Raw genomic sequence first — 24,775 nt, 5'->3', positions numbered from 1 at the left:
TGTGGGGCTCAAACTCACAAACCATGAGATCATGACCTGAGCTAAAGTCTGATACTTAACTAAGCCACCCAGGCATCCCAACTCACTATTCCCTCTTGAGAGCACTTCCCCCTAAGTGGCTGGTAAAACCAATCATCTACTTTCTGTGATAAGCTTCTTCCTCTATTGATTTTCCTTCGAAAATAGCATTTATGCAGATTATACACAAATTTCACATAGTCATAGAATTTGGAAAAATACACATCATTAGTATACAATGTTAGCATTGCTAATCTCACATTGTGAGATTAAAAATTATTTATCTAGGGGCGCCTGGGTGGCTCAGTCGGTTGGGCGGCCGACTTCGGCTCAGATCATGATCTTGCAGTCTGTGAGTTCGAGCCCCGCATCGAGCCCTGTGCTGACAGCTCGGAGCCTGGACCCTGTTTCAGATTCTGTGTCTCTTTCTCTCTCTGCCCCTCCCCCATTCATGCTCTGTCTCAAAAATGAATAAACGTTAAAAAAAATTAAAAAACAAAAAAAACAAAAAAATTATTTATCTAGATAAGCTTATCCATGATTATCAGTCATACCATCAATGTTCTCAATAAGAAATACATATTATACAGAATATTCATTTATCTCATATGTAAATAAGTTAGAAGGTGGAATGACAGCATCTGAACACTTGGCCTAGGGAGAATGAGACACAAAGACTCTTTGTAACCTTCAGGTTCATCAAGATGGACAAGATGCCTACTAACATTGAATGTTACTTGTAGCCTAAGAGAATTCTGTAATGGGAGAACTAGCAGTAATGCTAGCTAGCCTCAGAAACAAGGCTCCCCACCCATGGGAGTGGTGGTGTGGCCATGGTCCTCTTCCCTCACATACCTGGACACCTGTGCAATCATCCCGCAGATGCTTTCAGTCTATGCATCCTAGTCTCAACCACCATCAGAACTGGTTGCCAAAGATCTAGGTGCCACCCAAAGCAGCAATACCACTTCTCAGGCATCCCTGAGTCCCAAGAGGTGGATAAGTAGCCAAGGAAAAGGAGGATAACCAAGCAGGGTCTAGTGTTATAGAATCACTCTCTTCAGTACCTCTTCTGGTAGTAAGCACGAACCACACGCTGGCCACTATACCAAGCACTTCACACGCAATTAATCTCACAACTGCTCTGAGGTGGGTACTGTGATTATCCCTCCATCTTACAGATGAGACACTAAGATTATGAAGTTACAAATGAACTAGGAAGTGACAAAGCTGGAATTCTAAATCTCTCAGTGCTCCTAACCCTATACTTTCTGGAGGTATACAAAATCATAAACCAAAGTTATAATTAAGATCACAAACTGAACTGTGCTTTTGTATAACCCCTGAGCTAGTTATTTAGAATATACATATTGTTTTTTTTTTCAATAACTGTAATCAAGTTCCAAAGGCCACAAGACTGAAAATCAGCACTTTGCACAACCCCGTTTTATAAAAAGTACAAACATTAACTAAAAATATCAGCTGAAAGAGATGACGAGATCAAAGAACAAAGTTGAAATCTATAGGTACATTCCCAATTTAGAACAAATTAAGAACTAAATTACCTCAAGAAATGAACAGAAATTACCACAAAAATGAGCCATGATATATATATTTATGACAAAAATTATTATAAGCCTCATCACAGGAGACACACTGAAAGTTCCCCCTTAAAACTGCCAAAAGATTCAGGAAAATTAAACTGAATCCACTTCAAAACATTTTACAATGTTTTACAAAATAAAAATTTTACAATTATTGTAGAAAGTCTGAGATATGGCAAAGCCAGGGGCTGGTCATCAGAGCTTAGGGTTTTAAAGCCACAGGCTGGATTTCTAGGGTGGTCTAACTATACTCTATGTCCCTCATATGGTGCATCTCTGGCTCTTTCTCTTGAGAGAATTTAAGATTTGAAGGCTAATGCAGCAGAAGCTCCTCAAAAGACCTGGAGGCAGTCCCCTGATAATCGGTCCCAGTCAACAGGCTAAATGGGAAGTACTGTTGATGTAAAAATAATTCTCCTGCACACTGCCACCAAATCCCTTTTTAGCTAGCTACTCCACAAAGCCCAGATGGACTGAGGCTACTGTAACTTAAGACTTTCTTGTTCCACTCAGATGTGAAGTTGCTGTGATAATAATAAATACACACTCAATATTCACTGTGTGCCAGGCCCAGTTCTAATCATGCATTAACTCATTTAATTCCTAGAAGTGTGAGAGGACACGGAGACACAGGGACATTAAGCTACTTGTCCAAATCACACAGGAGAAGGTGACGGAGCTGGGATGCAACCCTAGGCAGTCAGTCGGGCCTTCATGTATGTGACTACTAGGATATACTGCCTCATGCCAGCCAAGACTCAATTACTAGATAGGTAATTCTTCTAAATACCCTGACAGCAAGAATCTTCAGTAACTAATGATTTACACTCATTTTAGAATGCATTTTCTTTTCTGTTTCCCACCAATAACCTCTGCGGAGGGCAATCAGGAGAAGGCAATGAAACTGATATTTCTAGGAAGATGGCATGATTCAACCACAAGTTATAAAGCTGAGCTCTGGCTGGGGTGCCACATTCTCTTCAGTGAAGTAGATTTGGGGAGTGGGTTTAGACAACACCACAATCTTGCAGGAATTTATAAGATTATACTTTTTTGTTATTTGGAATGCACACAACTTCAATACCGGAGTATTTCATACAATATTGCTATCGACTTGAATAAAATTCCAACAAATGGTGTTTTCACCCATTTTTTCCCATCGGCCCCACAGTCTTCCTATCCCCCTAAACAAGCTTTCCCCATTGATCTCATTTTAATCATAAAGACAGATACCATTTAAGATTTGGCTTCCTTCACATTACCTTCAGAAACACCTTGGACATCCTGGTATCTTCTAAAACCCAAATTCTCTTAACTTTGTTGACACAAAAAACAGTATCTCATAAACCTTCACGTATTCTATAGCCTCCATCCACCCCCCCCCCCCCATGCCAGTCTGAAGGAATTTTCATGTTAGGTGATAATGGCATCTTTTCCTTGCATTTTATAAAGTCAGGCTAATTCTGTCATACAGCCATGTCATCTTCAGCTAAAGAAGGCCAATGATGCTACAAAAGTTGAGTAAAAATTCCAGAGAAATGAATTCTTCCAAAGCTATCTTTTATAAGGGCATTTTAGTAAACATTTGGCTGAATGGGAACAGGCAACAAACACCACACCTACTAACTGGAGAAAACGAAATGCTAATTCCTTTAGACCAACTGACAACAGTTTGAAAGAGCTAGTATACTCACAACTGGGTAACTGATGAAAAGGTTCGATATGCTAACACATGCTCTTACACCTTTCCTTAAGTCCCAGTGAAATTGTACACACAGCAAGAGGAGGTAATATTCACCCTCAACCTGCAGGGACTTGGACAACAGAGAAAGCCCAGGGTAAGTGACACTGCTAGAAATAACTTTCCCAGTAGGGGTGGAATAAAAAACCCTGCCTCACAGTGTTTCGGGCTTTCTACATCTCCTAGACAGAGAGAGGTGAAGGTATGAGCTGACAGACCTCTGCTGGAAATTACTTCCCCAGACAGCTGCTGGCTAAATGATGCCCTGAGGAGTCCTCTTGACCACAATGCTCAGTACTGCTGCAGAGTGTCCTACTGTCTGATGCCTCCACGAAGGCGCTGGGAAAGGGCTAGTGGGGCCTTGGTTATCATCCTGCCTCTCTAAGGCACACTTACTCCACAATATTTGACAAAGCAAGCTGGCAGAAGCCTCCTTTACTCCCTTACCCTAGACTTGCAAGTATCAGTCAATGATAAATAAAAGACATTTCACATCAAGAATCAGGATAAAAAGAATTATAAAACAATAAGAAAAACCAAAAAATACCAACCCAAAACATTTGACAGAAACCTCTTCGGAAGCATATACACAGATTCTACTTAGAGGTGCCCAGCAGATGGTGACTCAGAATCTGTACCAATTTGATCTAAAGTAAAACCTGGAGGGTAGGAGAATGAATGAATAGACAGAGACATTCATCTTCCATAAACACTTGGTTTATCCACTCTGAGGACTTCTCTCACATACTTATGTCTCTCATAAGATTTTGTACTGTGTTGTTACTGGGAGTTTGAACCACATCCATTTTCTTAAAGAATATCCAGATATTTAAGAAATAAATTTATTTTCCTAGAATTATGATTGAAAATTACTTAACACGAAGAAGGGAGAGGGAGTAGGAGGAGGAGATGATCATCTAATTTCAAATGCTTATTAGGTACCAGATTCTATGCTAAGTGTTCTGTATACATTATTCACCAAATGTAATGTCACTCCTCAAGAAGCTTCCCTGACTACCCCTTCTAAAATTGCCCCCATCATGCATTCTTTAATACCCTGCTCTGTTATCTTTACAGCACTCAGGACTATCATATATTATTTTAAATTTGTCTAGTTGCTTATGCTCTGTCTTCAAACACTAAGACAGAGGTTATATAATCTATCTTGTTTACTGCAGCATCTCCAGCTTTGAGAAAAGTGCCTGGCACACAGCAGGCATTCATGAATGTATGATCTCACTGAGTCCACACCAGAGCCCCATGAGGTACTGGTTACAGAGGGAACTGAGGCTGAGGGAGGTAAAGAAACTTGCCAGAGACAACCCACCTAAGAAGCAACATCTGAATGCAGAACCTATACTCCTCTTTGCTGTGCTATACTATATAGGTACGAAAAAATCCCCTGGAGATCCGACTCTTAAAAATCTTTCCATCAGGGGCGCCTGGGTAGCTCAGTTCGTTAAGCATCCGACTTCGGCTCAGGTCACGATCTCATGGTTCATGGGTTTGAGCCCCATGTCGGGCTCTGTGCTGACAGCTCAGGGCCTGGAGCCTGCTTCGGATCCTGTGTCTCCCTCTCTCTCTGCCCCTCCCCCACTCATGCTGTCTGCCTCTCTCTCTCAAAAGTAAATAAACATTAAAAAATTAAAAAAAATATATTTCCACCAAAATGACCTGCATATACCCTGAGTTGTGCTAAAGATCATTAGGAGGATGCTGAGTGGATCATGAAACCTATGCAGTTCAGCGAGAGGATTCTGTTGTGTGGCAGTGCTAAGCAGTATGCCCTCTGTCCCATGACTAGGGGAAGAATAAAAAGCTAGGAAAGGAAGTTGACTGAATAAGGATATGGTGCTACTTTATTAAGGAATAACTCCAGTGAATATTAAAAACGAGATCACACAAAAAATTGGTATTTGAGAGAATACCCTATGGGATCTATGAATACCAAAATGCCTGTCACCTTTCTTAGTCTGTTACAAGTTCCTGGAAGGTAGAGGCTGTCTCTTATTTGTACTGCTGCACAGAGTACCTCATGATACCATATGCATAAAGATGGCTGTCAAAACATCCTATTTCACCCCAAAAGAATTTTGGCACTCCTCTTCCTTTGTTATGGTATCTCATTCACTAGGCAAGGGTTGGTCATCAGGGATCTAATCTAGGAGCCCTAAGCATGTTCACAGAATGTGTGGGGAGGCTGGGAGTAGAGATGTCTAAAGGCCGCTCTCCCTCCATACTGCTTGTGTAAATGCACATTTTGCTAGATATGGCTCCAAAAGAAACCCTGCCTCAGGATAAACCCTGTTTTTAAAGAAGGCTGTCTTAATTCTATTTGACATTTCTCTTCAAGGGGCTAGAAATTTCAGACAGGATTTTTTGTTGGGATAGAGGGAAAAGGCAATTAAGACACAATATTGTTATTTTTTAAGATCAAAGATTAAATAACTCTGATAAAAAGTAACACTCTTCTAGGAAACACATACAGTTGGGAGAATGGTACAAAAGAATAGCATCTGCCACGGCTCCCCCGTTTATGTTTCCACCACTCACAGTATTATTTAACACAGTGGCAAAGGACTTAATGATTAGTCACTGAGAACAAGATGTTCATAAACTAAATGAGTGTTCTCAAATTAGGACAATTAGAATGGACTTGACCATAAGCAGAAAGATTGGGATCTTCATTCTCTCAAAATATCATTAGGTAGCACAGTTTCTAACATATAATTAGCATCTATTAAATGACTGGCTTATTGATGGGCAATGAACAAATCAGTCAACAAGAACTCTGTCAAGGGGATACGGTCCTAATCCGGTCATTTTCTGAGGATCTAACAGTATTTATACTACTAACAATAGGTATGGATACATGAAGTTTCCCCTAATTAGTGCTTGTTCCCAAAGGGTTACAGCATGTCATCTCCATACCCATAAGGGGAAAACATGGCCAAAGAAGGGAAAAGGTTAAGTGTCATGAACCATGATGAATGGAACAAAGCTGATGAAAGGCCATCAAGCTATAAGAGAAGAAGAGTTCTCATGCACTACTACTCTTCTCTGGCAGAGCCTTAAGATCTTGGGCATACAGCTGTGATTCACACTGTTAAGTACAGGCAGTGGGTACATAAAAATAAAACAGTTTCATTAAGCTTCTTTCTCCCAGACAGAGGAACTAAGACACCACAAAGAAAATAACTTTCTCCAAGGGAACACCATGGCAAGAAGGACTCTATCCATTTCATAATTCCTTCCAAAACTATTAAAGATCCAGATTACAGCTCTAGGTGGCAAGCTGCCTACATCTAGATATTTCAAACATAAGGTAAGTCCAGATTCAGATTCACCAGCTCAGTCTATATGCAGCCAAGAACTTGAGTATGAAACTCCAATTTGTAAAGAACCATGATGAATGCAATACACAGGAATAATCTACTCCTCTCTCCTCCCCGATGGCCCTCTTGAGAAAGCAGCACATGCAGGCAGGACCTGAGTGTCACAGGAGTTGCCATCAGTGGTCTTCACCCTAGGTCTGGGTGTAAGTACTGACCTAGAATTCCTGTGCCAGGCAAATCCTTGAGATGACACACAGTCAAGGATTATTCTTTCCATTAGGTTCTCCATATCAGTCACACTCCAAAGGGAAGCACTCCAGACCTGTCATTTTTGCCCATCTACTGTCTTTGGCATCTAGTCCAACTGCAACTAGGCTCCAGTTTTTAAAATATACTTGTGCCCATTAACTCTTCTAAAGAAACCTTCCCAGCCTCTTCTAGAGTTTCTCCTTACAACCATTTTCTAGTTGGAATGTGGTATGCTCCAAATACAGATTTCTGGTACCTTTCCAAAGTTCAATCATGTGAAACCCTCCCTCCCCATATAGAAAAAATATATCCTTCCAGCATCATTTGACCGAAGTATAAAGCAACCTGGTTGGCCTCCATGCATCCGATGGCATCTTCCAAGAGTGAAAACTCCACGCAGACATAGCCATAGTCGTAACCTGGGGACAGCATTTAAATACAGACGGGAGTGGTGTTAGTGCCTTGCAAACACAAAAGACACACTTAAATCCCCTGTTTCTGAACCCCTTAATACAAGCCCTCCCAACTAGCCCCTCCCTCCCCTATACTAGGCAAAGCTGCTATTCCAAACAGAAAAAAGTACTGAAAGAAAATCTGGATGTTTCTGGACTTTGAGAGTCATTCCACAGTGGCTTTTTCTATTAACCAAAAAGATCCTTTGCTCTCTTTAGCACTGATGGTCTGGTGAAGGTGCCCCAGAATTAGGTAATCCCACAGTTAAGTTCAAGTGGGCACCCAAAACATATTAATCACAGGGTGAATCTTCTGGAAAAACAAAGTCAAGAAGAACAGGGAAGTATCTGGAAAAAAAAAAATGTATCCCAAGAGAGGAAGGAGAAGCAATTATCCCAAAGCTATGCTAATAGTCACCACTTTTCAAGCAGAAACCACCTTCAAAGACAGAAGTGCTGACAGACTGAGGCAACTATTCTGTTTGGATACCACAGGAGGCTTCTGGTTGGCAGGGGACAGACCATTTCAGGTCTCCTCTTTTTTTCTTTGTTTCAACTCAAGTCATAAACCAGCTTAAATCTTTATGAAAGGAAGAAGGTGTAAAAGAATAAATAAATTCAAATAGCTGGGTCCAAAATTGTGCTTGTGCACAAAGATTGGCGGTGGGGTAGGCTGGGGGAGAGACAGCAGTTGTTAGCAATCAGTACATGTTCAAGAACTGTATGAACCATTAGAGTTACAGAATACCCTTCACCTTTCTCCTAAGCAAGTGTCATTTGCAACTCTCATGACCCATGAGACTGGGAGCTCATGGGATTTACAGGCTGCCAAGCTCTAATACTAACCCATCCTATAACTTCCCAGATACTGGCACCACATGACTACAAAACACACTTGGCAATGCAATGCTCCACAAGGGCTTCCATGCTTCCTCCCCTGCCTCCCAGGATAAAGACACTCATGTTTAGAAGCAACGCTGTGCAAATGAACAGCAAGAAAAAGATGTGACTTGTTCAGATGAGAAAAAAAACTCAGGGAAAGAGAAAGAGAAACAACACAATCCCAGGCCAATTTTGAGCAGTAAGTATATATAACAGGAAACTAAGTATCATTACATTAAGGTATCAAAGACCAAAAAGTAAAAAAATCAAAATCAAAACAGACAAAAATTAGAGCAACAGAAAATGTAACTTAAAAAAAAAAAAGACCAAACTTGGTGACATGGGTTGGATTCTTTGTCACTTGGATTGAATGGCCTGAAATGTTTTATTATGATAAGAATAAAACTGACTTCAGACTTGTTAAATACTCCAAGTTCATTATGAAATACGACAATGGTATAGGCTGATTCTTGCTTAGAATTTTAGGAGTTAACCAGGAAGGAAAAAACAAATCTATTAGAAATCTCAGCATCACTTTAGGCTGAGAGAGATTTTCTATTTGATTTCACAGCTTTGACCAACACTAACCCCTGCAACCTCTACCTAAATTTACCAAAAATCAGCCTCCTGTGATTAGTAACTATTTGAAAAAATGAAACTACTCTAAAGAAATGGTATATATATTTACATATGCCCTGCTAACAATGGAAATTGTTTTGTTACTTAATTCCTTTTGAGTGGATTTTCTTGATCAAACTTGGTGAACATCTACAGAAAACACTGGAAATTTTGTAAAGGGCTCTGATTGTTCCTGGGAAACACTGGAGAGTAACAGAAGCAACTAAGGTCCCTTTTATCACCAAATATCTACTGCAAACATTGAAATGCATATCCACAATCAGAAGGGGGTACCCAAGGAATAAGCAGATATATTCTCAAGTGTGGGGATCACCTCTACAAAGCATATCAAAGTTCAGGTGTGTGGAAAGCAACTCTCTCTATAGCTGCCAAAATGGACAACACAGGGAACTAACACCAATTGGGAAAGCCTTGAGCTTCTTTTCTGTACTTAAAGAAGTAACTATTGTGGCCCAGAAGGGCACACCACAGAATCTATAGACAGAGAAAGAAAGAAGATTCATGACAACCTTCATACTTTGCTAAAGGACACACAAGACTTTGATACTACACTCACTGGAAAGGGAAAAGATATGTCTGCAAGCAACATTATGAGCATCTTTATACATCAACACTGTAATACTTTATGTTTACAATGTGCTTCAGATTTAATATTAGAATCACAAGCCCAACATTCCATTTCTTTGCCTGAAACTTTAGCTATTACACAGTAACAAAAACTTAAAGTTTAATTATAATGCCTAAAACTTAAAAAAAAAAAAAAAGTACCTAATCTTGATCCTAAGCACTTTTTGTGTCTCACAGCTGTATAAGGATTTTTCAGAAACTGCCAAAATGGACAATACTAATACTTACGTAGCACTTGTTGGTGCAAGGCTGCACTCGAAACACTTTACATACACTAATTTAATCCTCACAAGACTACCCTATGAGGTAAGTACTATTAAGTTCATGGGGTTATAGGCATAGGGAAATAGGCAAAGAAATAAGTAATTTGCTTAAAATCACCTCAATGGTAAGTAGCAATATGGGCTTAGAGCCAGGCAGTACAAATTCAAATCGATGCTGTTAACTGCTACACTGAATAGCCTCTCACCTTTTAATAAAATCCAAGAGTGATACAGATAATCTGAATTCTGAATTTTACAGAGCCCAATCACAGAAAGGGTACAGACAGATAAGACCGTGTCTATCGTTAAGAAATACTGAGATCTGGGGGCGCCTGGGTGGCTCAGTCGGTTAAGCGTCCGACTTCAGCTCAGGTCACGATCTCGCAGTCCGTAGGTTCGAGCCCCGCGTCGGGCTCTGGGCTGATGGCTCAGAGCCTGGAGCCTGCTTCCGATTCTGTGTCTCCCTCTCTCTCTGCCCCTCCCCCGTTCATGCTCTGTCTCAAAAATAAATAAACGTTTAAAAAAAAAAATTAAAAAAAAAAAAAGAAATACTGAGATCTGGGTGCTTGAGTGGCTCAGTCAGTTAAGCATCTGACTTCAGCTCAAGTCATGATCTCATTTTGTGAGTTCAAGCCCCCTATCAGGCTCCATGCTGTCAGTGTGGAGCCTGCTTGGGATTCTCTCCTTCTCTCCCTCCCTCCCTCCCTCTCTCTCATTCTCTCTCTCTCTCTCCCTCCCTCCCTCTCTAAAATAAAATAAAATTTGGGTGCCTGGGTGGCTCAGTCAATTAAGTGTCCAACTCTTGATTTCAGCTCAGGTCATGATCTCTCAGTTTATGAATTCGAGTCCCACATCAGGCTCAGCACTGACAGTGTGGAGCCTGCTTGGGATTCTCTCTGTCTCTGTCTCTCTCTCTCTCTCGAAAATAAATAAATAAATAAACTTAAAATAACATAAAATGAAATAAAGAAATACTGAAATCAGCATACCAGTTATCCTTACTCTAAAATACCTATAGCAAAACCTTTTGAGTGGGCCTGATTATGCAAGTTAGAAAGCATTCGCACTCATGGACTGCTATACTGGCTACCAAAAGTCTTCTGCAAAGACAAAAACCTGAAACTCTTGTAATGATGGTTACAAAAATTACAATACAGTAAGACACTTGATATAGGAAACTTAATATAACATATTTTAAAGGCTTCAAAAACGAGGACAATTATATAAAACATGTATAGGAAAAAGAACCAGAATTAAACACAATGAAGTTGCATCTAACTCCTAGGTTAGACATAAAGTCCGCATATGAGATGAAAACCATGCATTGTCAAAATCATACTCGAACACCCCAACGTGAAGAACAACATACCATCTCTCAATATAGGTTAAGTCCAACACTGCCAGTTTTTCCTCCAGCGTTGCAACAGATCGCTTTTCTTTTGGTTGACACCAGATGAAGAGGCTGGCTTGCATTTAAGGGCCATAATGTATGAAAAACATATCACTTTAAATAACAGAATCACAGCTAGCACAGTGAATGCTCACACTTAGAGAAACTTGGATACAGAGACCAACTGAAGCCACGACCGAGTCACATCCCACCTCTCATGCTCACTTCATGAGAGGGAAGATGGGGTTGTAGAGAGGGGTTGAGCAAGCACAGGTGAAATTTGAAAATGATGTAATGCAACACAACTGTACATGAACATGATTACAATGGTTGTATTGTTATAGTGGGATAATTGGGGATTTTTTTATAATTCACAGAAAAAGTTCTAGTAGACCTGTTCTACCACAGACCTAAACATTCTGAAAACAACCAACAAACTTTGCATTCAGAATTGCTAGGAACCATTTGGAATCATTAAGATGATAAACTCAGTGTTAACAGTCCCACAAAAAGATTCTTACCTAAAGTGTAAAAAATTCTTTTATTACGTTTTTCTTCTACCACCACATGCTGGAAGAAGCCTGGTGGCCTGATGGGTCTTTGCACTTATTTATAGGACTATTAAAAAGCGTATTTTACTCCATTTTCTATTCCAAATGTGTAGATTTCTAAAAGAAATATGAATGCTTCTTACAGGTTTGGTTTTTTAGTTTAGTTTTGTTTTTTGGGCAGCTGAGGAGGATGAGAACAGGGAAAGAGAAGGAAATTTATAAAGGTAACATTAAAATTTCAATTCTTGGGGCACCTGGGTGGGTTAGTCGGTTAAGCATCCGACTTCAGCTCAGATCATGATCTTATGGTTTGTGGGTTCGAGCCCTGCATTGGGCTCTGTACTGGCAGCTCAGAGCCTGAAGTCTGCTTCAGATTCTGTGTCTTCCTCTCTCTCAAAAATAAACATTAAAAAATAACTTTTTAATAAAAAAAAATAAATAAAATTTCAATTCTTCTTCATGTTCACTAATCACGTGGTTGTCTATTCTCCAAAAAAGTACCTGTGATAAAAATTAACCAGGTGCTTAATAAGTGCTTACTAATAAGGTGCTTAAAAAGTACAGAAAACAAAGCCCTGACAAATAATATACAGTATCTTTTAGTCTCTACTCCTAAAAAAGCTGACTCAGAGACGCTGACAAAGATGGCCCTCAATTGTTCAAGTCAACTGTAATGTCTATACCAAACCATGCTTTTGTAACAATTACACAGCAATATTTATTTAAGCAAATGAGATGAGCAGCCCTACATTCAAACTAGTCTAGAAAAACTCAACTAACATAAACAATTCTGGCTCAATTCCCCATTAGGAGGACTAAGTGACTTTGATAAAGCCTGGAATATACATACCAACTATGAAATGTAAAAAGAATTTTAAAGGATTTTAAAGGACAGAGGCAGTGGGGAATCATGATGAACACTGAGTACAACGTATAGAATTGTTGAATCACTATATTCTACACTTGAATCTATACTGGAATAATAATTAAAAAACAAAAAGAAGACATAGAGGGGCAAAGAGGTTTCTTTATTTTATTGGGTATCTCTGAGGAAAAGAAAACACATTTTTTTTCTCTAACCAAGGATTATTATTTCTGTGAGAACAAAGCATTATGAATATAAAAAACACCATGACAAATCTTAATAGAGATTCAAGAGGGCTAAAGGTCCTATTTTCGTAATTCCATTTCATTGGGGCTACAGGTTTTTAGAAGTAAAATATTATCAAGTTAGAGATTTTAACAAAAACCAAAACAGAACTGATCCAGGTATTTGAATTCCTATCAATGGGAATAATATACCAAAAGAGGCCGGTGTGCAAGATTTCTAAGAGGTACTTTGCCCTGCTAAACCCTCAGGTGAATATGCACCTGCAGCTTGCATTATGAAAATTAGGAAAATATCTGATTTATATGTCAACCTATCGTGTGGGAAGAATAGAATTGGACCCAGGAGGGGCCCCTGGGTGGCTCGGTAGGTTAAGCGTCTAACTCTGGATTTTGGCTCAGGTCACGATCTCCTGTTCCTGAGATCAAGCCCCGCCTCAGGTTCTGTGCTGAGCAAGGAGGCTGCTTGGGATTCTCTCCACCCCCCCTCCCGTCTCTGTCCCTCCCCCAATCATGTTCTTTCAAAATAAACAAACATAAAAAAAAAAAAAAAAAGAACTGGACCTATGAAATTCATTACATTGACATCTTATAAGCACTTTCAATCCTCTCCCCCTCAACTATGCACATAAGGGCTGCTGGTTTCTAACAGAAAAAGATGAAACAAGGAAGATACCCACTCATGATTACTTGCTAAATTTTTTAAAACTGCATATGGTTCTATTTTATTTAGTGCTCCATCTGTGCCAACTGATTATAAAAGAAAAAAAAATGGGGGTGGGTTTCATTTTCAAGTAGTTTTCAAAGTTCAAAATTAATCTTAGGGTCACTTCATCCTTATGATGGTTCTCTGGCCCCGGGATACCATTTGTTAGGAAATTCTCACGCTTATTTAATTCATTTCAATTCCAATGACATTAATAATGCTATGTAAGCATGGCGGAAGAGGAGGGTCCTTGCCCTCAGAGAGTGTGGTCTAAAGGAAGACTTATAGAACAGACAGGCATAGACTACCTCAAGATGCTATATAAGTCAGAAAAGGAAACAATTATTATTTTTTATTGAGACAGAATTACATAACATTGTGTTGGTTTTAGGTACACAACATAATGGTTCAATATATGTGTATACGGCAAAATGATTACTACAATAAGTTTATAATTAATACCCATCACCACATACAGTTACCAATTTTTTTTCTTGAGAACTTTTAAGATCTATTCTCTTAACAACTTTCAAATATACAAAACAGTACTGTTAACTACAGTCATCATGATATACATTACATCCTCAAGACTTACTTATCTGGGCACAATTTTTTTTTTTTTAAACTTTATTTATTTACGTAATCTCTACACTCAATATGGGGCTAAAACTCAAAATCCCAAGATCAAGAGTCACATGCTCTTCCAACTGAGCCAGCCAGGAGCCCCTGGGAACAATTATTCTTTACAAAGCCAATGATCTAGTTCAATTTTTGTTCACTTGAAAACAATCTACAGAGCGAACAGCTGGAGTAAAAGAGGAACCTCTGCAGATCTACTTTTTTCCCCAGCCAATAACACTCTATCCTGGCAGGAAAGATCGTGTAAGTGTGGCGAAAGGATCACTGAAGAGAGGAGCAGCACCACTGAATGCTGTAGCAAACTGCCCATGTAGAGATAATCCCAGAACAAGAGAAGTCCCAGATTAGGGGTGACGTCTTTTCATTCCTACATCCCCAACACTAGCATAATACCTGGTACATGGTGCTGCTCAGTCAACACCACATCAATTGTAATGAGTATCTTCAATGGAGCAAGACACAAGAAAAGTAACTTCTACAGTTTGTATATATGCAGAAGCTAACTCACCACAAGCTCCCAGTCAAGCCACTTCTCTCTAGGCTTGGGTTATCCATACACCAAGTTGCAATGATGGTAACTTCTTTGCAGAGTGGCTTCAGGAGTGCATTTCAGTACCCCTGTGCTTCTATTACAAAGCATTAGGGGGACGCCAGGGTGGCTCAGTTGGTTAAGTGTCCGACCTCAGCTCAGGTCATGAGCTCACAGTTCATGGGTTTGAGCCCCACATGGGGCTCTGTGCTGACAGCTCAGAGCCTGGAGCCTGCTTCAAATTCTGTCTCCCTCTCTGCCCCTCCCCTGCTCGCACTCGGTCTCTCTCTCTCTCTCTCTCAAAAATAAACATTAAAAAAAATTAAAAAAGAAAAATAAAGAACAAAGCATTATTAGAGACTAAAGATCAAACAGTACCTGTGTTGCTATTCCTCATATGTGCCCCAACATTAACATTTTAGCACTGATTTCTAGTTGATGCTAAGAATATACCTGCTTCTCCCACAGATCACAAAGCTGTTTTCATTTCAAGTGGGAGGAAAATATGTCCCAATCAACTTTTTTCCCATTGCCTTGGCCCTAGTGCCAAATTAGAGGACAACTCAACACTGTTCTAATGGGCTCTGGGAGGTTCCACAAAGATAATGGCTTCTGAGCTAGAAGTTGCTCAAATTAACAGATCACACGGGCCCAGCCTCTCACCTATTCCAGAAGTAAAATAGCATCCAGAGAAGGGTCAAACAACTGGCATTCTGTGAGACTCACACTTTGACCAGATCATAAGCCTAGGTCACCTATGCCTTATAACAGAAAACTGATGCCCAACTAAATTTACTGGATACCAGCCAGATCCACCTTTGAGAGCCCCATCTGTGGTAATATAGAAAGATATTGGGTCTCTGTTCCAGTTTCCTGGCATGGAGTTTCTAAAACCCTTGGAATTTTCTGAGTGATAGGGTGATATGATGTCTTTTGTTCTAATGAGGTGACTCTTGGCAGGTTCCTAGACAGCATCAGGATGGGGCCTGGTTATCAAACTGTCCAAGCTTTGATTAGAAGCTTGGAACCTTTGGGGGCGCCTGGGTGGTTCAGTTGGTTGAGTGTCCAACTTTGGTGCAGGTCATGACCTTGCAGTTTGTGGGTTCAAGCCCTGCATCAGGCTCACTGCTGTCAGCGGGGAGCCTGCTGCAGATCCTCTGTTCCCCCTCTCTTTCTGCCCCTCCCCCCACCCACACTCTCTCAAAAATAAATAAACAAATAAATAAATAAAAGCAAGCTTAGAACTTTTGGCCTCACCACTCCCGCCCCTCAATTTGCAGGGAGGGGAAAGGAGCTGGAATTTAAGCTAATCACCAGCAGGTCAATGATTTAAACAACAATGCCTGCATAATGGAACCTCCATAAAATGGTAAGATCTGGAAAGTTTCCAGGTAAGTGAAAGCATCCGCATGCATCTGTGTACAACTGTCTCTACTTTTTGTCTGATCACTTCCTGTAACATCCATGCAGAGTCCTATTTTATTTTACCTCCTCTGAAAATTAGGGAAGGTCGTTAACAATTATTTACTGACCTCTCTGACCAATAATTACCTCCAAACATTCATTTAGGTATTATTCTTTTTTATATATTTTTTAATGTTTGTATTTATTTTTGAAGGAGAGAGAGAGAGAGACAGAGCATGAGCAGGGGAGGAGCAGAGAGAGGGAGACACAGAATCCGAAGCAGGCTCCAGGCTCCGAGCTGTCAGTACAGAGCCCAACGTGGGGCTCAAACTCACGAACCACGAGATCATGACCTGAGCCGAAGTTGAACGCTTAACTGACTGAGCCACCCAGGCACCCCTAGGTGTTACTCTTTTTTAAAGCCTATTGCCTCTAAAAGTCCTATGTTTGCCATCCTCTAACGACTTTAGGATTAAAATAACTGAACATTTTTTCATCAAGTTACCCACAGTAGTAAACTTCAAACTTAAAGCCAAAAGAACCCATGATGCATGAGAACTCCCAGATTCCTTTGATTGATTATCCCAGATCCCTTAATTGATTTATAAGATTCTGTGGCCTAGTCAGAAGAGGAATACAGAACACTCATCCCATATACCCATTTTCCACAGAAACTGAAGTCTCTAAAGTCAAAGATTACAATACTCATGACGGCCAGCATATCCTCTGCACCACAACATGCTATAGGTATTACTTGGATAAATAAATCAATAAACAATAACACTGAACACTGTCCAATATTTTCAAAGGTAGAGCCATATACTAACCAGAATGGCACAGAGGCGCCTGGCTGGCTCATTCAGTAGTGTGTGACTCTTGATTAAAAAGGGAGTGGCCCTCTGCTGGGTGTCTGACTCTTGATTTCAGCTCAGATCAAGCCCTGCATCAGCGTCTGCACAGAGTGTGGAGCCTGCTTAAGATTCTCTCTCTCTCCCTCTGCCCCTCCCCTGCTTGCACTCACTCTTGGTAGGTAACACCAAAGAATGAATCATAAGCTTTTCAAGGTTATAGGGTGTTGTTTTATTTTTAAATGATTAAAAAAAAAGAGAGAGATGAAAATATAACAACATTTTCTAAGCACAGCATAATGAACTGAACTGAGACTAGGAACAATTAATTATGAACTCTACAAGTACCAGTCAGTAGGCCATTAACATCTGTGCTGAAACTTGGTAAATATTCTATATACTCATGAAAATGCTTTTAAGAAATCAATCTTTTTTTTTTTTTTCAACGTTTATTTATTTTTGGGACAGAGAGAGACAGAGCATGAACGGGGAAGGGGCAGAGAGAGAGGGAGACACAGAATCGGAAACAGGCTCCAGGCTCTGAGCCATCAGCCCAGAGCCTGACACGGGGCTCGAACTCACGGACCGCGAGATCGTGACCTGGCTGAAGTCGGACGCTTAACCGACTGCGCCACCCAGGCGCCCCAAGAAATCAATCTTTATATGACTTGTCAACTGATTTTTAAGAAGGCTTAGCTTCTAAAACTGAGATGTAATTCATACCATAAAATACAACCTTTTAAAGTATACAATTCAGGGGCTCCCTGGACAGCTTAATTGGTGGAGCATGCAACTCTTGGTCTCGAGGCTGTGGGTTCAAGCCCCGCATTGGCTGTCGAGATTACTTAAAAATAAAATCTTAGGGGCGCCTGGGTGGCGCAGTCGGTTGAGCATCCGACTTCAGCCAGGTCACGATCTCGCGCTCCGTGAGTTCGAGCCCCGCGTCGGGCTCTGGGCTGATGGCTCGGAGCCTGGAGCCTGTTTCCGATTCTGTGTCTCCCTCTCTCTCTGCCCCTCCCCCGTTCATGCTCTGTCTCTCTCTGTCCCAAAAATAAATAAACGTTGAAAAAAAAAATTAAAAAAATAAATAAATAAATAAAATCTTAAAGGGGCACCTGGGTGGCTCAGTCGGTTGAGTATCCGACTTCAGCTCGGGTCATGATCTCACAGTCCGTGGGTTCGAGCCCCACGCTGGGCTCTGTGCTGGCAGCTCGGAGACTGGAGCCTACTTCAGATTCTGTGTCTCCTCCTCTCTGCCCCTCCCATGCTCATGCTCTGTTTCTGTCTCTCAATAATAAATAAATGTTAAAAAAAATTAAAAAAAAAAAATTTTTTTTTCAACGTTTTATTTATTTTTGGGACAGAGAGAGACAGAGCATGAACAGGGGAGGGGGAGAGAGAGAGGGAGACACAGAATCGGAAACAGGCTCCAGGCTCTGAGCCATCAGCCCAGAGCCAGACGCGGGGCTCGAACTCCCGGACCGCGAGATCGTGACCTGGCTGAAGTCGGACGCCTAACCGACTGCGCCACCCAGGCGCCCCTTAAAAATTTTTTTTAAATAAAATCTTTTTAAAAATAGTAAAAACAAAACAAAACAAAACAAAACAAGGGTGCCTGGGTAGCTCAGTCAGTTAAGCGTCTGACTTCAGCTCAGGTCATGATCTCATAGTTCCTGAATTTAAGCCCCACCTCCGGCTCTGCGCTGACAGTGTGGACTCTGCTTGGGATTCTCTCTCTGCCTCTCCCCCACTGGCACACTCTCCCTGAAAATAAATAAAATAAAGTGTACAATTCAGTGGTATGTATATTCAGAAAGTAGTGCCACTATGTAATTCCAAGAAAGCTTACGTGTAAATTAGAAGTGAAAAAATAAGAAACATGGAAGCAGGTAAATACTGCTTTAATTTACATTCTGAGGGTAGAGAATTTAAGCTAGGAAAGGTGAACACAGAAGAGATGTTCTTGTGCAAGGGGAAAGTTAAAGGAAGAAGCCAATGTATTTTTTTTTAATTTTATATGCACAGAGCCTGACACAGGGCTCGAACTCCAGAACCGCAAGATCACGACCTGAGCCAAAGTTGGACGCTCAACAGATTAAGCCACCCAGGTGCCCCACCAATGTATTTTTATACCTTGTAAACAGTTTGTATGGATGGCCTCTATCTTCTGCCTATTGAAGGTAACTGTATAAATGACTTTTCCTACCTGGAGTGAAGCTGGGAGTCAACCAGGCTGCTGCACTATTCAGGCTGATTAATGACCCTTTTATTCTTGCTACTCCAGCAGAAGAAACTCTTCCATGAGTTTCTACTAACCAACCAAAGGCACAGGAAGTGCTATCTCTCATATGACAGGTAACCCCCTCAAATGAGGGTAAGGGTCACAAACCACCCACGCTCTCTAACAGAACCTTCCATTCAGTCTTTAGGGCAGGAAACTTAAAAAAATGAAGGCAGGGCAACCTGGGTGGCTCAGTCAATTGAGTGTCCAACTCTCGATTTCAGCTCAGGTCATGATCCCAGGGTCAAGGAATTGAGCCCCACGTGTCTCCAAGCTGAGCGTGGAGCCTGGTTAAGATTCTCTCTCTGAGGGCACCTGGGTGGCTCAGTTGATTAAGCATCTGTCTCTTGGTTTTGGCTCAAGTCATGATCTCACGGTTCATGAGTTCAAGCCTCACATCGAGCTCTGCACTGACAGCACAGAGTCTGCTTAGGATTCTCTCTCTTCCTCTCTCTCTCTCTGCCCCTCCCCTGTTCACGCTGTCTCTCAAAATAAATTTTAAAAACTCAAACAAAAAAAAAGAAATCCTCTCTCTCCTCCTCTCACACATTCTCTCTCCCTCAAATAAAAATAAGGCAAATCCCAGGTAATTCCAAACAAGACTAAAATTAATTCTAGTTGCATTCACCTCTCCCCACACTTACCTGACCCCTCCAGCATCACATGGGATTCTCCTCTAGGTGTGTTGTCTGCAATTGGCCACATGGTCTATCGACTACCTCCACAAGACTCATCCAGCCCTAAAAGGTGTCCCTTGGCTTCCTAGGCATTCCTGTTTTTAAAGATCTGCCACCTTTGTCTAAGGCTTCTCAGTAAACATCTTCCCCAAATGTGGAACCAAACCTAATTAAGATTCCTGGTTGAAAACAACACCTTCAGTTTCACAAATTGACAAGTAAATGTGATATTTTCCAATTAGCCTATGGTATTTCCTTAACAACTAAAAATATTTACTTGTCTATTCTATAAATGCCAAAAATAATGTAAAAAAATATTCATTTGCATTTTCCAACTCACTTTTTCTAAATGATGTTAAGCTATTGCGTCTTTAGCTACCCCATTTGAATTACCATAAACTATACATGTTTTGTATCAGTGTCAATTCATTTCATAATGGACTTCTGCCCCTGAAGTGACAGATTGTCTCTGGGTTTTTCTTTTCTTAAAACTTCTATTTTATCAACATGGTCGTAAAAACTCAAACCATTTTAGGGGCGCCTGGGTGGCTCAGTCAGTTAAGTGTCCGACTTCAGTTTAGGTTTAGGTTGTGATCTCACAGATCTTGAAATCGAGCCCTGCATCGGGCTTTATGCTGACAGCTCAGAGCCTGGAGCCTGCTTAGATTCTGTGTCTCCCTTTCTCTCCACCCCAGCCCTGCTTGCGCTCTGTCTCTCTCGTCTCTCAAAAATGAATAAATGTTAAAAAAAAAAAAAAAAAAAAAAGAACAAAAACCCTCAAACCATTTCAATTGTGCAAAATGAAAGGATAGGATATGAGTCTGTTACAGAAATTGGACCCATTCATTATATGAATGAACACTGAAAGATTCAAAGCAAGATACTCCTTCCTAACACCACTTCCATCAGCCTTCTATCTTTGCTATACTGATTAATAAAACAGTACTACAATAATTCTATAGGGGTGCCTGGCTGGCTCAGTCAGAAGAGCGTGTGACTCTTGGTCTCAGGGTCATGAATTCGAGCCCCACATTGGGTGTAGAGATTACATAAATAAATAAATAACAATTTTTAAATAATAATTCTGTAACACTTCAGTGAATTGAAGAATTCACTTCTATGAAGAAATGAAGAATTACTTTCTATGTCTCAAACATAGAAACTTTGGGAAACATAATCCAAAAACTATGTCATCTGTTGCTTAAATAATACAAATTCCTTTGGAAAAAGTATCACAGCAAGTTTGTATACAATATAGTATGTAGTAAGTCCATCTAAAAACCAAGAGCAATTCTCTCTATATTCATAGGTCACAGAAACACTTTGAGAATGAGAACATCTACAACCATTCCAAGATCTCTGGAGGAGATATGCTACATAAACAGAAAGTACAACTAAGGTCATAAAACAGCATCAACCCTACTCTAGCTCCCACCCCAGCTCAGTACAGCAGAACTGGCACAAGGCAGACAAGGCAAGTGTTTGCCATAGGCTCCAAAAGCACAAAAGCATTAGTCTTTTTGACTTAAAGAAAGTGTACCTGCTTACTAAGTCTCTTTTAAATAGTGCCAAAAAGTTCTAGAATAAAGAATATAAACATAGTCAATCTAATGCAGTGGTTCTCACAATTCAGGGCACATCAAAATCAAGTGGAACACCTGTTAAAGCAGAGATAGCTGGGCCTCACCCCCAGTTTATCATCTGGCAGGTCTAAAGTGAGGCCTGAGAATTTGTATTTCAACAAGGTCTGAAGTAGTGCTGACACTGCTAGTCCAGCACCCACTCGGAGAACCACTGCTCTATTGTTCACAGAAGCTGTTCGCTGTAGTCTTTATCTTGCAAGATTTCTAATCATTTAACAATAAAATATATCAGTTGCATGTCGGTTTTTAAAATTTTTTAACGTTTTATTTTTGAGAGAGACAGAATATGAGCGAGGGAGGGGTAGAGAAAGAGGAAGACACAGAATCCAAAGCAGGCTCCAGGATCTGAGCTGTCAGCACAGAGCCTGACAGGGGGCTCAAAATCTCGAACTGTGAGATCATGACCTGAGCCGAAGTAGGATGCTTAATTGACTAAGCCACCCAAGGCACCCCAGTTGCATATCAGTTTTTCAACTTTTTACTGAAAATAATCTCCAAGTTACAAAAAAGTTGCAAGAATAATAGCACAAACACATGCATACACCTGTTACCCAAACTCAGCTACTGACATATCCTGTTGTGTCTATTTTATCATTATTCTCTTCCTCCCTTCTCCATATGCATCAAATATTTTTCCCTAAACCACATGAGAGAAAAAAGTATACACCATGGTCCTTCACTCCTAAAAACTTCAGCGAGTTATTTCTTAATAAGGATATTCTCTTATTACTCTTATTTAAATTCTCTTAGATACAGTAGTTAACCAATTTCGGTGAATTTAACATTGATACACTACCACAACCTATATACACAACAGTTCCATTGTGCCCCAAAATTGCCATGTTTCTACTTTCCAAATCCTCCCCCAACACCCTGGCAACCACGATTTTCTATTCCTATCATTTTGCTTTTTCCAGAATGTCACAGAAATAGAATCATATTGTATACAGTCTTTTTAAAAATTAGATCAAATACATATAACATAATATTTACCATTTAACCATTTTAAAGTATGCGATTCAGTGGTATTAAGTACATTCACGTTATATAACCATCCCCACTATCTATTTCCAGAACATTTTTATCACCCCAAAAGGAAACCTTATACCCATTAAGCAGTCACTCTCCATTTCCCCTCCTCCAGCCCTTGGTAACAACTAAATTACCCACTCTGCTTTCTTTTTCTACAGATATGTCTATTTTGGATATTTTATATAAATGGGATCATATCAGGGGTGCCTGGGTGGCTCAGTCAGTTAGGCCTCCGGCTCTTGATTTAGACTCAGGCCATGATCTCACGGTTTGTGGGATTGAGCTCCGCATCATGTTCTGCACTGACAGTGCCAAGCTTGCTTGGCATGCTCTCTCTCCCTCTCTCTGGCCCTTCCCTGCTCCTGTGCGCTCTCTCTCAAAATAAATAAACACTTTAAAAAACGGGATCATGTGAGAGTATGTGCTCTTTTGTGCCCAGCTTCTTTCACTCAGCACAATATTTTCAAGATTCATCCAAGTTATAGCATGTATCAGTATTTCATTCCTTTTTATGCAGCATGTAGCCTTTTGAATCTGATTTCTTTTACTTAGTATAATACCTGAAATTCATCCATTTTTAATGTTGAATAGTATTCCATTGTATGTACATACCAAAGTTTATTCATCCAGTCACCAAAACACATGTCACTCCTGATACTTTTTCCAGGAGTGTAATGTTACTCAAGGTAATTTACAACTAATGGGGTTATAACATATTTACAAATGGCAAAAAACCTCAGATATACACAACATTATGTAGGTTCACAATTCTTACCTGCAATTCTAAAAGCCCAAAATCTCTTAAATATCAAGGTTTTTGGTAAATTTTCAGTCATGTGAAGTCATTTGGAAACAAATCCTGACCAGAACTATACTGAATCCTTTACTGTCTTTAGTCAGTCCCCTTAGTGAGAATATTCATATATTTTGAAGTATTACTATGTTTGATATACATCCCACCGGGGGATAGAATTCATATATGATCTACGTACCACATTATCTTTCTATATTCAGAAAAAGTTATAATTTTGACTTTTGATCCCACAGATTTTGGATAAAACTTGTAGCCCTGTACTTACACAGCTCTAAATGAAACAAAAATTAAATTGATAATTACTAAAGTCAGTGAGCAGGCATTAATCTTTTTTTCGGTTACAGACTGCCCCCCCCCCCCGCCCCATTACACCAGTGAAAAGGACCAACTCTACCCTACAGTCCCCTTATGAGCAATGTCCATCCCACAAGATCATTGCAGGTTATCACACAACCTAAAAAAACTAACTGCCATTCATAAAAGTCACCTTTTCTGCTAAAATACACATACAGTCTTTTAACAAGCAACTGTTAAAGTTCTTAAAACATCTGATTGCTCCAAGGCATATTCTTCAGCAGATATAAGACTGCATTGCTATGGAACCTAAATGACCCTTTACTGTTGATCACCTGAGAGGAGATCATAGCTGCTCTCTATATACTTCACAGATATTCACTCATTCCATGCATACTGAGAACGCATCAGTGCCAGACACAGTGGGCAAGTGTAACAGGAGGGAACAAGACAGACAAGGCTCCTGCTGTCATGGAACTTTCTAGTGGGAGGAATAAGACACACAAAACCACTGGAAAATAAAAGTGATAGATCCTATGACAACAAACCAGGATATGATGAAAATAACTAAGGAGTGATTTTGGAGTAGATAGTGAGGCAAGCCCCTGAGAGGTGAAACTGAAGCCATGAACTAAATCCCAGAAGACAAGTGAGGATCAGAGGGGAGAACAGTGCAAGGGCCCTGACAGAGAAAGAAGTCTGTATTTGGTCAAGCCTAGAGAAAGGCTCAGTGTGGCTACAGCATAATAAGAAAGGTGGAGAGCAGTACGGGATGAGGTCAAACAGCTAAGGGCCAGCTCATGCAGGATTCTGTAAGTCAGAACAAGGAGTTGCAAATTTCTTGCAAGTGAGATGGAAAACCTTTAGACGATTTCTGGCATGGTAATAACATGATCTGACAGGTATTTTCAAAATTTCATTCTACTTGCCATGAAGAAATGGATAACATGGGACTAATAATCCAATTACCTCATTTAAAAAAAAAAGAACCATGTATCTACTTTTAATACATCATTACTTCATATAATAAAATGCCAAGAAGAGAGTGTA

General features: G+C 40.2%; 1 protein-coding gene across 8 annotated transcripts in view; it reads right to left on the bottom strand.

The window, feature by feature from the left end:
- RBM6 (RNA binding motif protein 6) overlaps positions 1 to 24,775 on the bottom strand; it is a 105,854-nt gene that overhangs the window by 49,090 nt on the left and 31,989 nt on the right. For 5 of the 8 annotated variants that reach the window (XM_043590441.1, XM_043590443.1, XM_043590440.1 and 2 more), the window contains one exon: positions 7,293 to 7,366. The exons of 2 other annotated variants lie outside the window; for them this stretch is intronic. In XM_043590441.1, coding sequence (XP_043446376.1) covers positions 7,293 to 7,366 — 74 coding nt within the window. Of the gene's footprint in view, positions 1 to 7,292; positions 7,367 to 24,775 lie in introns of those variants that run through there. One more of the 8 variants, XM_043590445.1, reaches the window with a different exon arrangement.

The sequence above is a fragment of the Prionailurus bengalensis genome, chromosome A2 (genome assembly GCF_016509475.1).
Source record: "Prionailurus bengalensis isolate Pbe53 chromosome A2, Fcat_Pben_1.1_paternal_pri, whole genome shotgun sequence".
Taxonomy (NCBI): Eukaryota; Metazoa; Chordata; class Mammalia; order Carnivora; family Felidae; genus Prionailurus; species Prionailurus bengalensis.
Note: the sequence above shows the minus strand (reverse complement) of the source record. Positions and strands in the feature narration are given on the sequence as shown.